The following is a 14,994-nucleotide window of genomic DNA, read 5'->3' as shown; positions in this document are numbered from 1 at the left end:
AGTTCGACTTTGCTATTTAAACCAATGGTAAAGACTACACTTCTCTTAACAATAAATGTAAATCTCCACTAGGGAAGGCCTATGAAGCCTGAAGGCAGGCAGCTGTCTATTCTTAAGTAAGACATACATTTGTATATGACCTAACAGTAAAAACCCAAAATTGTCAATACTCTTGTCAACATGGTGGGCCCACTGGCTAGTATAAAGTTACACACTGACCCTTCAGCTGTGTTAACTTCTGCATGGGCCTACCAAAATGGGTACGTCAAGGTATCAAATTAATTATGGCATTAAAACAGACTTGCACTGACAAGACGAAAGTCTTGATCTTTGGCAAACACCTCCCACTGGAATGACTCGTGGTGGCCGATGGAGCTCGGTCCCACCCCCACGCCGAAAGACCACGCACACAACCTCGACATCGTACTTGGCAGCCAACTCTCCATGCGACGCAAAGTCAACACTGTCTCATCTGCATGCTTAAACACCATCCGCATACTTTGAAAAATCTTCAGGTGGCTCCTCCACCAGCACCAGGAAAAGGGTGACACAAGCCCTCATCACCAGCCAGCTCTGTTACGGCAACACACTCTATGCCGGCACAACCTCCAAGCTCATGCAAAGACACCAGATGATACAGAAAACAGAAGACAGGCTGATCCTCATTCTGCCCAAGAGAACACATCACCCATCACCTCAAAGATCTCCACTGTCTCCACGTTCACAAGAGATGCCTGTTCAAGGTCCTGACTCACACCTACAAAGCCCTCCACAAGAATGGACCACAACACATGAACTACTGCCTGACCTTCCACCAACCCCCCCAGAAACCTGCACTTTGCACACCTCGCCCTAGCACAGACGTCACTTGTCCGCCACCCCGGAGGACGCTCCTTTTCTCACTTCGTTGGCAAAGCCTGGAACACCCTCCCTCTCCACCTACGTACCTCGCTCTTATTCAACCTCTTTAGGAAGGGACTCAAAACCTGGCTCTTCAACGGAGACTGGCAGTACAGCCTCTGCATAACCCCCGGGGTGATAAGCAGCTCTTTACAAATACTTTTTTGATTCATTGCTCCTACTCTAGGGTAGGCTACCACAATTCTCACAGTGAAGGAAGGGTTCAGACATCGTGAGAGTGGGCGGAATAGAGCACTTTGGCATTGATAGATGTCCCACATATCGGGGAGTCGTCATAAGGTGGTGGTAGGGTTCCCAGTAGCCCATTGTCTAGCGACTGCATCGTTCCCCCAGGGCACTTTCTGGCCATAAATATGGCACCCTGAATCTCAGAGCACCGCTGGATTGGAAAAAGGACAGAGGAAGGACTGCCCTGCTGACCCCTGGACCTGGCAAGAGAGGCTGCACCAACTGCTGGACTGCACCTGCTGCTTCTTGGGCTAGTAAAGAGAGAACTAGGACTATAGTGCATGGCACTTGGAAAAGTCGCTCCAGACAAAAAAGGTTAACACCAAGAGCCAGTTGGCTGACTTCATGCTCTAGCACCAGTGCCACAAAAGCTAACGTAGCCTGACCCATCAGTAGCCACTTCTAAGGAAAAAATACTGACCGCCGACGAGCAGCCATGAAGATCACCCCTAGGTGCTTAAAAGTTGCACGGGACAAGGGAGAGTTGCAAGAGTACAAACTGTTCACTCAAGGAGGATACTAGCCTGCGTTAAAGGAAACCGCAGGACCTGCTGTGAGCAGAAACTGGTAGCATAGCTGTCACTGGACATCTACTGGCTCAAAGACGAATTTGAGAGACACTGGCTCCTATGGTCAAAGTCGCTGCACCTCTCCCTTGGACCCAGGAAAAATGCCAGGAAGACCCCAGTCTACCACACAGCACCCAAAGCATCCTGTATCCTCAGCATCAGGCCCACTCCACTGAAGACTACGGCGGTCTTTGGGTGAAGTGTATAACTGGACTTGAGACTGCTTTGGTGACCAAGTAACTGTCCTGATATTCCTTATTTGCCTCCCGGACCTTTTCCCTGTCAGAATTGGTCACCCAATCCAGGACAGAGTAGCCAAACACAACTCTTGACAACTTTTCAAACTTCACATTTACCAATGCTTCTTTGATATGGTTTGGGGCTTCTATATGCTTAACACTAATTCCTTAGTTTGAGCCCTGCTGCTCAAAGCCACAACTACCCTGGGTTGAGCAAGAGGTTTTACAAACAAGCCTGACTGGACTCAAGACTGTTTTGTGACTGTATTGCAGGGTGAGGACTCCCAACCTCACCATATAAAACATCACAATCCTCTCAATGCACCTTTTGAATCTTTCATGTATGAAAAAAAAAATCTTACAATAATTTGAAACAATCCAAAAGGTTATTTTCTGCTCAAACGATCACACAGTTATTAAAAACAATTAATGTCACCGTAGTAGCACTGTTGCTCAGTAGTGTTCAGCCATAATTAATGAGCCACACTGGACTGTACTGAAGGCTATGGATTGCATAAAATAATACATGTCAGTTTAAAGACTTCACAATACTTCCTAAGACTGAAAGAGCCTACCTATTATAAGAGACCGAAAATAGCCCAGAAGACTCACTAGCTGCACTAATTTGTAAATGGACAAAGGCTTAAAAATGTCCTGGAGTCATACTTAAACAACCCAATTGTAATGCTTCTTGGCATAATTTAGAACTTACTGAAAGTGCTATAGAGGTCACCTGTAACGTAAGTTTCCAGTCAGATAAAAGTAAATAACTAGAATTGCTATATTTAGGAAGGAGTGCACTTAAAACTGTAGAGCTGTTTGATGGATGGACGTAGAAATGAAATTGCTGATGTAATAGGATATCTTAATTTGAATGTGGGGTATTTAGAAGTCCCTAACTCATTTTTAGATTCTATGTCTAATGCCATTTGCAACACCAGCACTTTCATCTTTTAAATGTGTTCTGTTGTCATTATTCATATCTTCATGACCACAAAATTGATTTTTTTATTTTTTGATATAGTACATACCTTGATAAATGACAAGCTTAAGTAGGATTTTACAAAAAAATCTTTAAATAGCTATAATTAACCTTACACAATTTAATCTGATTAGTCAATTACCCTGCCTGGTAAACGTTGTCAGCTAAGAACTACCATGAAAAATCAAACCAGACATAACACACAGCAACGTATAAATTATTTTGCAATTTTTTTGTCATAATTCTTTATTGAGAGATTAAATGTATATACAAATGCAATGTTTAATTACAAAAACAAACACTTACCAAGTTTTTGGCTGCCTTAATCGTGTCAGCACCTAGACATCTGGCAGATATTTTGTTCAATGGAATTATAGTGTATCGTCTCTTAAGGTCTCCTTTTTCCAACAGTTTCTTACCAGTAACCTAAATTTAGAATAGAAAAACGCACACTGTTTAAGGCTGGTTATTATAAACCCCTAGCCTCCCATGTTAAGGGAATATATCAACTCGAACAATTTGTGATGCATAATAGCAAAATCACTAATAATTAGTCTTACATTACAGGAAAAAAGTTATCCAGCTTTGATCATCTTTTTTTGGTTAGATACAGAATTACGCTCAACTGATCCTTTACATTTTCCTTTAATCTAGCTAGATTCTGTGCTAACACCATATGTGTTTTTGCTTGTCATCCAAAGATGTTTGTAGTCTAATGTTTGAAGCGCTCTGATTAAGAGCACTAAACTAGACTTAATCCACTTAATTACGCAGAACCAGCACCAAACTATGTGACCCAAAGCAAAGGCTTATTCAGGACTATACGGGTGAGAATAAGAGCATGTCACCCACATACAAAAACACTTTGTATACTTTTAAACACACAAACCTCATGTACATTATTTTCGCAAACTTCAATTGCAAGAGGTTCTAATGCTAAATCAAATAACAAGGAAAAGGGATTGCTTTGTCTGGTGCCTTTGTCAATAGGTGTATCACTGGAATGCAGATGAGAATCACCAAATGGGTAAACAAATTCAAACTAGAAATTAAGTTGCCACCAAAATAATTCTAAAAGAACTTCATTTAATTCACTTTATTGCACATTTTCATAGTTTTGTCTGCATCAGAGCTCAGGAGGAGATGATCCAATTTGGTTTTATTAAAATAGATCAGGTTCATTATTATTAACTCACTTTCTTTTTAATGACATCATCTTGGTCATGATGAACGAGTTCCATGAGCAAGGACCCCCAATATAGCAGCATATATATTAGTAATAGGCCAGGCATTGAAGTTAAGAATATTGAACTGTAGACGCCACATTACATAGGGTCCGCCAGGGTACTTTAAGTGTGCAATACGAGATTGTGTCATCACTCTTGGAAAATCCTTGTTAGTGGTAGCATAGTTAATGACCATAGTGAGTCCAGGTACCAATGATCTGATAAAAATTCATCTGGCTAACATGGGAAAAGCTAGAGTGCAGAAATTCCGAGCATTTAATTCACAGATGGCTTTTCTACTCTCCAATTCCAAAATAGATTTATTAAGAGTTGTGCTACTTACTTCCCTCAAGTTAAAATTTCGTCTAGTATCATTGAAACAATGACACCTACTTTGAGCAGACTTACTGTCAAAATATCACTTCAGTGTCATACAGTGCCATCTTCAGGGGGTTCATTTTACATAGGATACATTCATAGATAGTATATAATTTGGTTGGAGGCCTCTTGCACATTCCCATAGAACTTCTCCCTTATCCCAGACTTTCAGTGTTGAGTCTAGGTCTCCTTTGTTCAGCGTGTCACTTCCTCCCTACACAACTGTTGTGTCTGAATTTGTCCTATTCCTTTTGCGCTGCGTCTGATTTGTGTCAACCATCATGCCCACTCTGTAGTATTTCCTCCAAATATCCCATATATTGTGGAATTTTTTGAGCTGCCCCTGGCCTTGCATGTGACCCTTTCTGCTGCCATCTGGAATGTGGGGGTAGAAAATGTATGGAGAGAAAGCGCTTCACATTTTAAGCAAACTTAACACTTTAGGAACAAAAACAGGATGGATCCTAAGGACATCTTAGTTCCACAAATACGAGTGAAACATTTAAAGCACATATGCCTGGATCAGAGACACAGTAATAGGTTTAGAAAAATGTTATCGTGAAAAGAAAGGAAGCCTTCCTAGTGATTTTAGTAAGTCTCAGTGGGACAATGGAATAAAGGGTTTGTGCATCAGTCTGGATGGAGCCAAGCTGAGAAACCACAGGACCCTTACACAGAGCCAGTCTATCATACTCATCGACATTGTACAACCTTAATAGCAGTGAAGAAGAATTAATCTCTCTAGTTTCTGTTAGACAAAGTTCCTTTCCTTTTGCAAGGACCAAAGGCAGAGACCCATTCATTTGGACTTTTACTGTGCTCTGGTGAACAACTTCCTGGCAATCTGCACATTGACCAGATACTCTAGCAAGGGGCAGAAACAAACAAATGATAACTCTTCTGGAACTAACCACTCAAGCTGAGCAATGACAGGGAGGGATGTAACACTCCCTTAATCCATCTAGAGAGAGAAAGTCTCTTCTCTGTGGTTCTGGGAATCGCTGATGATCAGCCTCTGAAGGTGGTCAGGAGATACCAGAACCACACAACCTTGCATGAGCCACCACTGAGAAGGAGGTGCTCCCACACATTCTGGAGGACCATAGCGATCAGAAGGAAGGCATAGAGGAACCTCCATTAAGAATTCCCCAGGGAACCCAACCGAGGAGGCATACTGTTCGCATCTGTAGTTTTGGTGGTGGCCAATGCCTGAATATACAGAGGCCTCAAAGATGGAGAGCTTTCCTGCAAATTTCCCACCAGTGAGCAACATGACACCTGCCAAGGCTGTCTGCTCTCCAACTGTTAACCTCCGCAAACGAGGGAGTCTAGCAGGAACATGGCTTTATAAAGGGCAGATCACGACAGCACAATTGTCTGCCACAAATTTGCAGGGAGCAACAGTTCCCTTGCTTCCAAACCTAGAACATTTACTATGGTACTGTCGATACCAACCTAATCTTAACCAGAAAGCCAACATTTAGCTTACAAATATGTACGGAGAGAATCGAATTTGACTTTCAAGGCACAGATGGAGAGATGCCTGTTGTGAGCCTTGCACTGAAACGGCTATGTGCAATTGCAGTAGATGGAAGGGAGCTCTAACAAGAGATGTTGGGGTGGGCACTATATGCGAGTGAATTGGCAGAGGCTTGGGCTGGCTTTTGACCTACGAATACCAAGAGGAAGTGAAGGAGACAGATGCAGATTAAGACGGGAGCCACACCCAATGCATCACACTATTTAAGGCCTAGACATCTCTTCAGCTACACGGCCGATTCAGTATTTTTCAGAAAGTGGTAATCTGTCTAGCAAATTGTGAGTATTTGTCTTTAAGGCAAGTACGGTTTTTCAGAGTTTAAATGGGCTAGAGGAACAGAATCGTCTATAATCGTACTAGTGATTATTTTTAGTGGCAAGGGTAGCAGTAGGCCGTAAGCTCCCACAGAATAGGTGCTAATGGAGCAAGGATATTGAATTTGTGTTTAAACCAGATGGTAGTGTCTGTACTCAATTCTAGTTATCCACAACAAAGAATTACTGCCTGTGTTCTTGTTGGACAAGTAAAAGTAAATGTCCTGCAAGTCCACCAGACAGTGACAGTCACCAAGCCCTATTTTATGAAATATCCTCCATTATCCTGTTTATTCTCCATTCTTATTCCAATGAAATACGCAGTTATAACTTAGCCCCCTTCAAAAGCATGGAACCAGCTCTAGAAGTCCAAAAGGAAACAGCCAATGCATCTCTTCCAGGCGTTCTTTGGCTGTTTAATGGGAGGCCTACAAACAGTCTAAAGGCAGAGCAGTATACCACCAAAAGGCCTAATTTTCGAGTTATGATGGTCATTAATTGGTGGCAGGGGTAGAAAGCCTTCCTTAAAGAGGAGTGGATCGGGGGGAGGAGCCAAGATGGCGACCGGAGCAGACGTGTAGGCTCTCGGCTCCGCCGGCCCTTGAGTCCCGCACCGGAATCCTGCTCAATATCCTGATGTAATCTAACGGCGAGATGTGCGGAAAGGTGTGCTGACTTCGCCAGCGTTCCTCCGAGTTCTCCGCCTGGCCGGTGACCGGAGATATTTGGGATCTGCCTCGCTGCCCTGGACCCCTGCTCGCATCGCCGCGCGCCGTCGGACCTCGCTGGCTCAGTGGCGGCCGGGCTGCTCGAGTGGGGCCGGAGACTGGAAAGCGCTGCCTCCTGGCCGGGACACATAACACATAATTGCCTGCACAGCTCGCCGTGGTCCATCGCGCATTGAAATTATAGCGCGAGTGCGAGGCGGAGACGTGCTGTGAGCAAGGCTCCTTTGTTTGGCGCTGACGGAGTGTTACTTGGACCCCATCGCTGTTCTTGCCTGGCATCGGCGAGCCGCCCCTCCGCCCAGGCTGTTCAACTGAGTCGAGGCGGCTCTCTGCAAGGATCGCTGGCCGGTGGTTGACCCTGGAGGCATCGGGGGATTGGATTGCAAATCAGTCGTGCACCCCCCCCCCCCCCAGCTCTCACACTGTATCATCGGCAGGATGGCTGTGCCTGATCACTCGCAGCGTGGGGAGGATTGTCCACCCTCGCCCTGGAACTGCAATCCCACGTCCGAGCTGGGGGCCGGATTACATACATCCTCTTGGGATTTGGAGACAAGGGGACCGCAGCCTATGCTGTCCTATGGGGACGTTTTAGCTGCCCTTGGTGAACTACGATCGACGCTGGAAAATGGCTCCCGCACACTGGGGGAGAAGCTTGATGGAACTGTGCTCGATCTGGTGCGGGAGCGGAGGGTCTGCTCCCGACCTCGCCTGGATTTGCCCTTGCCGATGACTGATTGGGATACAATGTCTCCGAGTGCTCACAGCGATGTTGGTACTGTTATTGCCAGTATTTGCAGCAACAGACGGCCGTCCGTCAGTTCTATTTGTGCTACTTTGTTTCCCTTTCGTTCGGGGACTGATTCTCTGTTTCACTTAACATCACCACTGTCTTGGGCACTGGATACACGGTCTCTCGCCCCCTCGTTTGCTCTTTCTTTGTGGATTTCACTCTCCCCGTTATGGAACTTGTGCCATCAAGATATCTTGGAGGGACTTTTAACTGAGGACAACGAACTTCTTGGAGGCTGGCGACATCCATTTTGTGTTTATGAACCTCCCCCTCTCTCATTGTGGCCATTTTGTTTCTTTGTCCCAGAGGGGACTGGCTTTCCACGGAGGGTGGACTTGGGGGGGACTTCCAAGATCGGGCCAGGGCTAGGCGATTTCTTTCGTGGAATTGATTCACCGGCTGGCGGAGACTAGGCTGGAACTGGTTTATGTATGATTTGGTTGCACACTAAGAGATGACTCTCCCCATTTGTAATAATGTTGCTATTTACTATCGTATTGATGATACTTGGGGTGGAGGATGTTTATGGGGCCGGGGTGACCGGGAGTATATGGAACTGGCCCCCCTTTTGGTTCATTCATGACTTCGGGAGATGGTTGTGTGCTCCAGACGATGTTCCCCGTTTGGACCATTGTGTACTTTCCCGGGCTTCCCTGGGGTTCCGTGGTTAGCAATGGAGGCGGAGAAAGAACGGGACAGGGGTGCACATTTCTTACTAGGGTCTACAGATCTCCTGTGGCTGACCTGGGCTTGTGGGTGGTATGTCACTGCTCCTGACTATGCTATGTGTTGATTCTGGTACTCCAATTCATCCTGATTTTACTGTTTCATTTCACCGGGTTTCTCCTTCTGTGTTATTGCTGGCTTTGCGGGACGGTGGGGCCGAGGGACGGGTGGTGGGCTCCTCCCCACCTTTCCTTTTTTTTTTTGAGAGTTATAGATTAGGATTCTTTTCTTACTCTCTATATTTCGGGACTCCTTTTACTGGGCGACAGGCACATTGCTAGGGGGGGTTGGGCCGTAGCCAGCTGCATTTGTGCAGGGTGGGGGGTGGCGAGGGGGGGTTTTGGGTTTTTTCTTTTAGGTTCTATGGGCCCTCTATTCCTTTTTCTTTCTTCTTTTCTGGGTTTAGACGTTTTGCATGTGCGATAGGCGACTAATCTGGTATTTTATTACAGTTCCTATTTGTCAATCCTGCTCCTATGGCGCCAGATCTAACTCGTTGTTCTTCGATATCCTGCTTCTGTCTATCCTACAGAGAAAATCTTTAAAATTAGACCTCATTGATCCTGTTACATGTCCTTAGTACCCTTTATGTTGCAATGCACTGTACTTGCTAGCCCTCGGGCGTGTTGCTGTAATGTATGTGGTTTTTGTGAATAAAGGTCTTCCAAAAATAAAAAAATAAAAAAAAATAAAAAAGAAGAGGAGTGGATCTCCAGCGACGGAGCAAATGAAGGTAGCAGAACCCCAGGGATGGCACAGACGACTTAGATTCTCCTGAGGCAAAGGGGATTGTAAGGTGCTTCCGCTGAAGCCCTTTGATTTGAACTGGACTTTGAACCTTAGAAAGGTGAAGCAATCAATCAATCAATCAATCAGTGACACTTATAAAGCGCGCTACATACCCGTAGGGTCTCAAGGCGCTGGGGGGGGGGGGGTGTGCCGCTACTGCTCGAACAGCCAGGTCTTCAGCTTCTTCCTGAAGGAGAGGTGGTCTTGGGTCAGGCGCAGGTCGGACGGGAGGGAGTTCCAGGTCTTGGCGGCCAGGTAGGAGAAGGACCTTCCTCCTGTAGTCGCTCTTCGGATGCGGGGGACGGCGGCGAGGGCGTGGTTGGCTGATCGGAGGTGGCGTTGGGGAGCGTAGAAGTTGACTCGGCTGTTGAGGTAGCTCGGGCCTTGGTCGTGTAGGGCTTTGTGTGCGTGGGTGAGGAGGCGGAAGGTGATTCTCTTGTTGACGGGGAGCCAGTGAAGGTCTCTCAGATGTCCGGAGATGTGGCTGGATCGTGGGATGTCGAGGATGAGTCTGGCTGAGGCGTTTTGGATCCGCTGGAGTCTCTTCTGGAGCTTGACGGTGGTCCCGGCGTAGATGGCGTTGCCGTAGTCCAGTCGGCTGGTGACGAGGGCCTGGGTGACGGTCTTCCTGGTCTCTGTGGGGATCCACCAGAAGATCTTCCGTAGCATGCGTAGGATGTTGAAGCACGCCGAGGAGACGCTGTTGACTTGCCTGGTCATGGAGAGGGAGGAGTCCAGGATGAAGCCCAGGTTTCGTGCATGGTCTGTTGGTTTGGGTGCGGTGCCCAGGGTGGGAGGCCACCAGGAGTCGTCCCAGGCGGAGGGTGAGGAGCCCAGGATGAGGACCTCCGTCTTGTCCGAGTTCAGTTTCAGGCGGCTGGTCGTCATCCACTCGGCTACCTCTTTCATCCCTTCGTGCAGGTTGGCTCTGGCGGCGGCGGGGTCGTTGGTCAGGGAGAGGATCAGCTGGGTGTCGTCGGCGTAGGAGATTATGCTGAGGTGGTGTTTGCGTACGATGGCCGCGAGGGGGCTCATGTAGACGTTGAAGAGGGTGGGGCTCAGGGATGATCCTTGGGGGACGCCGCAGATGACTTCGGAGGCCTCTGACTTGTACGGTGGTAGGCGGACTCTCTGTGTTCTTCCGTCGAGGAAGGAGATGATCCATTCCAGCGCCTTGTCCTGGATTCCGATGTTGCTGAGGCGCCGTACTAGGGTGCGGTGGCAGACCGTGTCGAATGCCGCGGAGAGGTCTAGGAGGATGAGGGCCGCTGTTTCTCCATTGTCCATCAGGGCTCGGATGTCATCGGTGGCGGCGATGAGGGCGGTCTCGGTGCTGTGTTTGGCTCGGAAGCCGGACTGTGAGGGGTCGAGGGATCCGTTCGTCTCGAGGAAGGCGGCCATCTGCTTGTTGACGGTCTTCTCGATGACTTTGGCTGGAAACGGGAGAAGCGAGATGGGGCGGTAATTCTTGAGGTCGGTGGGGTCCGCTGTTGGTTTCTTGAGTAGAGCGCTGAGTTCGGCGTGTTTCCAGCTTTCAGGGAAGATGGCGGTGTCGAAGGAGGTGTTGATGATGTCTCGCAGGTGGGGTGCGATGACAGCGTCGGCCTTGTTGAAGACGTGGTGAGGGCAGGGGTCGGTCGGTGATCCGGAGTGGATGGAGTTCATCGTGCGGATGGTGTCTTCGGTGCTGATCGGGGTCCAGGCGTGGAGGGTGGTGGTGGGGGGGGGTGGCTGGTCGGTCGTGGTGTGCGTTGGTTGGTTGTTGAAACTGCTGTGTATGTCCGTGATCTTGTTGTGGAAGTATGAGGCGAGGGAGTTGCAGAGGTCTTGCGATGGGGTGATGTCGTTGTTTCCTGCGCTGGGGTTGGAAAGCTCTTTCACGATGTTGAAGAGTTCCTTGCAGTTGTGTGCGTTGTTGTCCAACCGGTCCTTGAATGCTGTTTTCTTGGCGGCGCGGATCAGCTGGTGGTGTTTCCGGGTGGCAAGTTTGTAGGAGGTCCTGTTGTCCGGTGTCGGTTCCCTTTTCCAGACTTTCTCGAGGGCTCGGCAGTTCTTCTTGGAGCTCTTGAGTTCGTCGGTGAACCATGGGGCCTTCTTGCTGCCGGGTCTGCTAGGCGGGGTCCTCAGCGGGGCGAGTTCGTCCGCGCAGTTGCTGATCCACTTTGTGAGGTTGTCGGCGGCCTGGCTGGGGTTCGCTGAGCTGGCAGGAGGGTGTTGGCTCAGGGAGGTGGCGAGCTGGTCTGCTGTGATCTTGTTCCAGCTTCTGCGGGCGGTCTGTTGCTGGTGTTGGTGGGTCGTCGTTCTCTTGAAGGTGAAGTGGGCGCAGCTGTGGTCCGTCCATTGAAGCTCTGTGGCGTGGCTGAAGTCGATGTCTGTGCTGGATGAGAAGACGGCGTCGAGTGTGTGTCCGGCGAGGTGGGTGGGGGTGGACACCAGTTGCTTGAGTCCCAGGTTGGCGAGGTTGTCGAGCAGGGTGCTGGTGTTGTGGTCGTTGTTGTTCTCCAGATGGAAGTTGAGGTCTCCCAGGAGGATGTAGTCAGCGGAGGGGAGGGCATGCGGGCTGACTAAGTCGGCGATGTCCTCGCTGAATTGCGTGCGTGGTCCAGGGGGTCGGTAGATCAGGGTGCCTCTGAGGGTGGTGTTCGGGTTGGTGTGGATCTGGAAATGCAGGTGTTCGGCGCTGGTCAGGGTGTTGTCGGTGCTGGTCATGAGACGGATGGTGTTCCTGTGGATGATGGCGATGCCTCCTCCCATCTGGTTGGCGTTTCGGTCCCTCCGGACGATCTTGTAGCCCTCTGGGATAGCGATGGCGATGTCGGGAGCTGAAGAGGCGTTCATCCAGGTCTCCGTGAGGAAGGCAACGTCAGGGGCTGTGGCGTCTAGGAGGTTCCAGAGTTCGATGGCGTGTCTGTGGACGGAGCGGGTGTTGAGCAGGATGCACTTGAGGTGGGTGCTGCTGGAGTTCGACTTGGCGGGTGCTGGTGCGGGGCTGGTCCGGATGCAGGAGAACTTGCAGGCGTGGCAGCTGAAGGGTCCGTGGGTGCTTCTTGGAGTGGCTTGGTGGCATTCTGGGAGTCGGCCGGTGTTGAGAGCGATGAGGGTGGCGGCTGAGTACGTCAGGCGGGTAGGTCGGGGTCTTCGAGGTCCAGGGGTCCTGGCGCTGGTCGCGATCCGGTCGCGGACGGGCGCAGACGGGCTTACCTTTGGCGCGCCTTCGGCGCACAATCGGCGCGCCCGCTGCGCGTGACCGCTGCGCGGTCGCACGGTCGCCATTTAAGGCGAAGTGCGCGGGTGGGCGGAGCAGCTGGGAGGCGGGAGCGGGGAGGGTTACAGAAGGCAAAAAGGGGCGGGGACAAGCGGCGGTGGCGGGAAGGGAGGGCGGGGGGCGTCGAGGTAGGCGGACAACAAGGAAGGAGGGCAACACGGAACAAAAATTAAAATACAGTGAAAACAGGCAAAAATGCACGCTAAAACAGGGAAAAAAACAAGTTTAGCTCAAACAAGCACAAAGAACCGTCAAAACAAGGAAACCACTCGCAGCGGCGGCAGCCGGCAAAACGAGGCAGCAGCGAGGCAGAGGGCGGCAAGGGGCACACGCAGCAGCTGGTGGCCGTGCGGCGCGGGGGTGTCCCACAAGTGGGTCACACTCACCTGCGTCGCACGGTCGCCATTTAAGGCCAAGTGCGCGGGTGGGCGGAGCAGCTGGGAGGCGGGAGCGGGGAGGGTTACAGAAGGCAAAAAGGGGCGGGGACAAGCGGCGGTGGCGGGAAGGGAGGGCGGGGGGCGTCGAGGTAGGCGGACAACAAGGAAGGAGGGCAACACGGAACAAAAATTAAAATACAGTGAAAACAGGCAAAAATGCACGCTAAAACAGGGAAAAAAACAAGTTTAGCTCAAACAAGCACAAAGAACCGTCAAAACAAGGAGACCACTCGCAGCGGCGGCAGCCGGCAAAACGAGGCAGCAGCGAGGCAGAGGGCGGCAAGGGGCACACGCAGCAGCTGGTGGCCGTGCGGCGCGGGGGTGTCCCACAAGAACTGCAGCCATGAAGCACTGAAAGGCCTCACTCAACTAAAAAAACCAACTGTGGAGCCGTAACCGGTTGGAGGATATGAAGTTCACAATAAACTGGAGGTCTGAGGTTTCTCACAGTCTTCAGGCTTCAAAAGTGAAGACTTCAGCACATGAAACGATTAAGGTTTAAGGCTCGGGAATCAAAGAGGTCCCTGGACAACACCAGTTTCTGCTCAGTATCTCTCTAGCCCAGGTTAAGCAAGAACATACAATCCCTACGTGGAACAAAGGTGCTGTAGAAGTCAATCTTGTGCAATGTGTGCAAGCTGTACTTCGCCACGATGGGAAAGGAATCGGCATACCTGACTGACAGAACCCTGGAATTATGTATCTTTCTCCAATTGGATTCCTGACGTTCTGGTCCTTCACCATAAAAGGATGAAACCTTGCTCTTCAGGGACACTGCTATGAACATAACAGACTGAGCTGAAGGGTTGCTATAGATAAGGGTTCTACTGGAATTGGGAGCTTCATATTTGTTCTCTAGACTTGTAACCAGTTGGCTTAATGTTACTTTTGCAGATACTTGAGCCTGCATGATGAGGCAAGACAGCTTTGATGGGAGAGTTGAGGCTTTCAGCAGTCCATGGATGCTTTCATTATCTGTGGTGGTGTATCTAAGGACAGAGACTTTTATGGTTTTGTTGGGGTACTTGTGGTATCCCCTGTCTGATGGGTGGGTGATTGTGTGCTTTAAGCATTGCAGTAGCCCAGGCCTGAAGCATCACCCTCCCTACCCGCCTTGCTGGTGTAGACACAGAACAGCACAGAGGCAACAGTTCTATTCTTGGTGAATCTGAAGGGGTTCAGTGGGGTTGGTGACAGAGAACCTGGATCTAATGCATGGAAAGCTACAAATTGGGAGGAAAACCTGACGCGGGACTGTGGGGAAGGGTGTCTCTGACCTTCAGTTTGGCTTGCAAGGCATCCAGGAACAAGTACCTCATGAGGAGGAATGTTAGTCAGCCAAAGCACTTATTTAGTAGGGAAGCAAAGCAGTTCTGAGTAATCATCATTCAACTGTTTCTGATCCAAATGACTAAAGGTCAGACATGCCCACCATGCAATCCCCCTTCCCAAATAGGAGGAAAGTCAGAGAGGGCCTTTGAAGGGATGGAGTGGTGAGGAAATGGGCGACAGGTAGGGGCTGTGACATCTGTGGACCGAGTACATGGAACAGCATAAGAATCCAGTGTGAAGTCATACTCCGCTTCAGGATCTTGAAAGGGAGGGAGGTAATCACATACTCATGGGTGTGTTGCTGCTGTGGAGTCAGAGCAATTTCCTTACAAGACTGCTACTGATGACATACTGGACTCCATGCCTGCAGCTTGTGCCGAGGGAAGTAGGAAGGAGGAAGGAGGAGAGAGGAGAGAGGAAACATCTTTCACTTATCTACAGGAGGTTTCTCACACTCACACTGAGAAGTTGTCCTCTTCACAAAAGACTCCTGTACCGAGCTGGGACCGGCAACTAGAGAAAAACTG

At 49.5% G+C, this 14,994-nt stretch overlaps 1 protein-coding gene across 1 annotated transcript in view; it reads right to left on the bottom strand.

Annotated features, from left to right (window-relative positions):
• Positions 1-14,994, bottom strand: part of SMC2 (structural maintenance of chromosomes 2) — a 380,518-nt gene that overhangs the window by 216,713 nt on the left and 148,811 nt on the right. Inside the window, exon 14 of the mRNA XM_086962048.1 lies at positions 3,246-3,365. Within this exon, the coding sequence (XP_086818174.1) occupies positions 3,246-3,365 (120 nt within the window). The remainder of the gene's footprint in view (positions 1-3,245; positions 3,366-14,994) is intronic.

The sequence above is a fragment of the Lissotriton vulgaris genome, chromosome 3_1 (assembly GCF_964263255.1).
Source record: "Lissotriton vulgaris chromosome 3_1, aLisVul1.2, whole genome shotgun sequence".
NCBI classification, from domain to species: Eukaryota; Metazoa; Chordata; class Amphibia; order Caudata; family Salamandridae; genus Lissotriton; species Lissotriton vulgaris.
The sequence above is the reverse complement of the archived record's forward strand: the minus strand, read 5'-3'. Positions and strand labels throughout refer to the sequence as shown.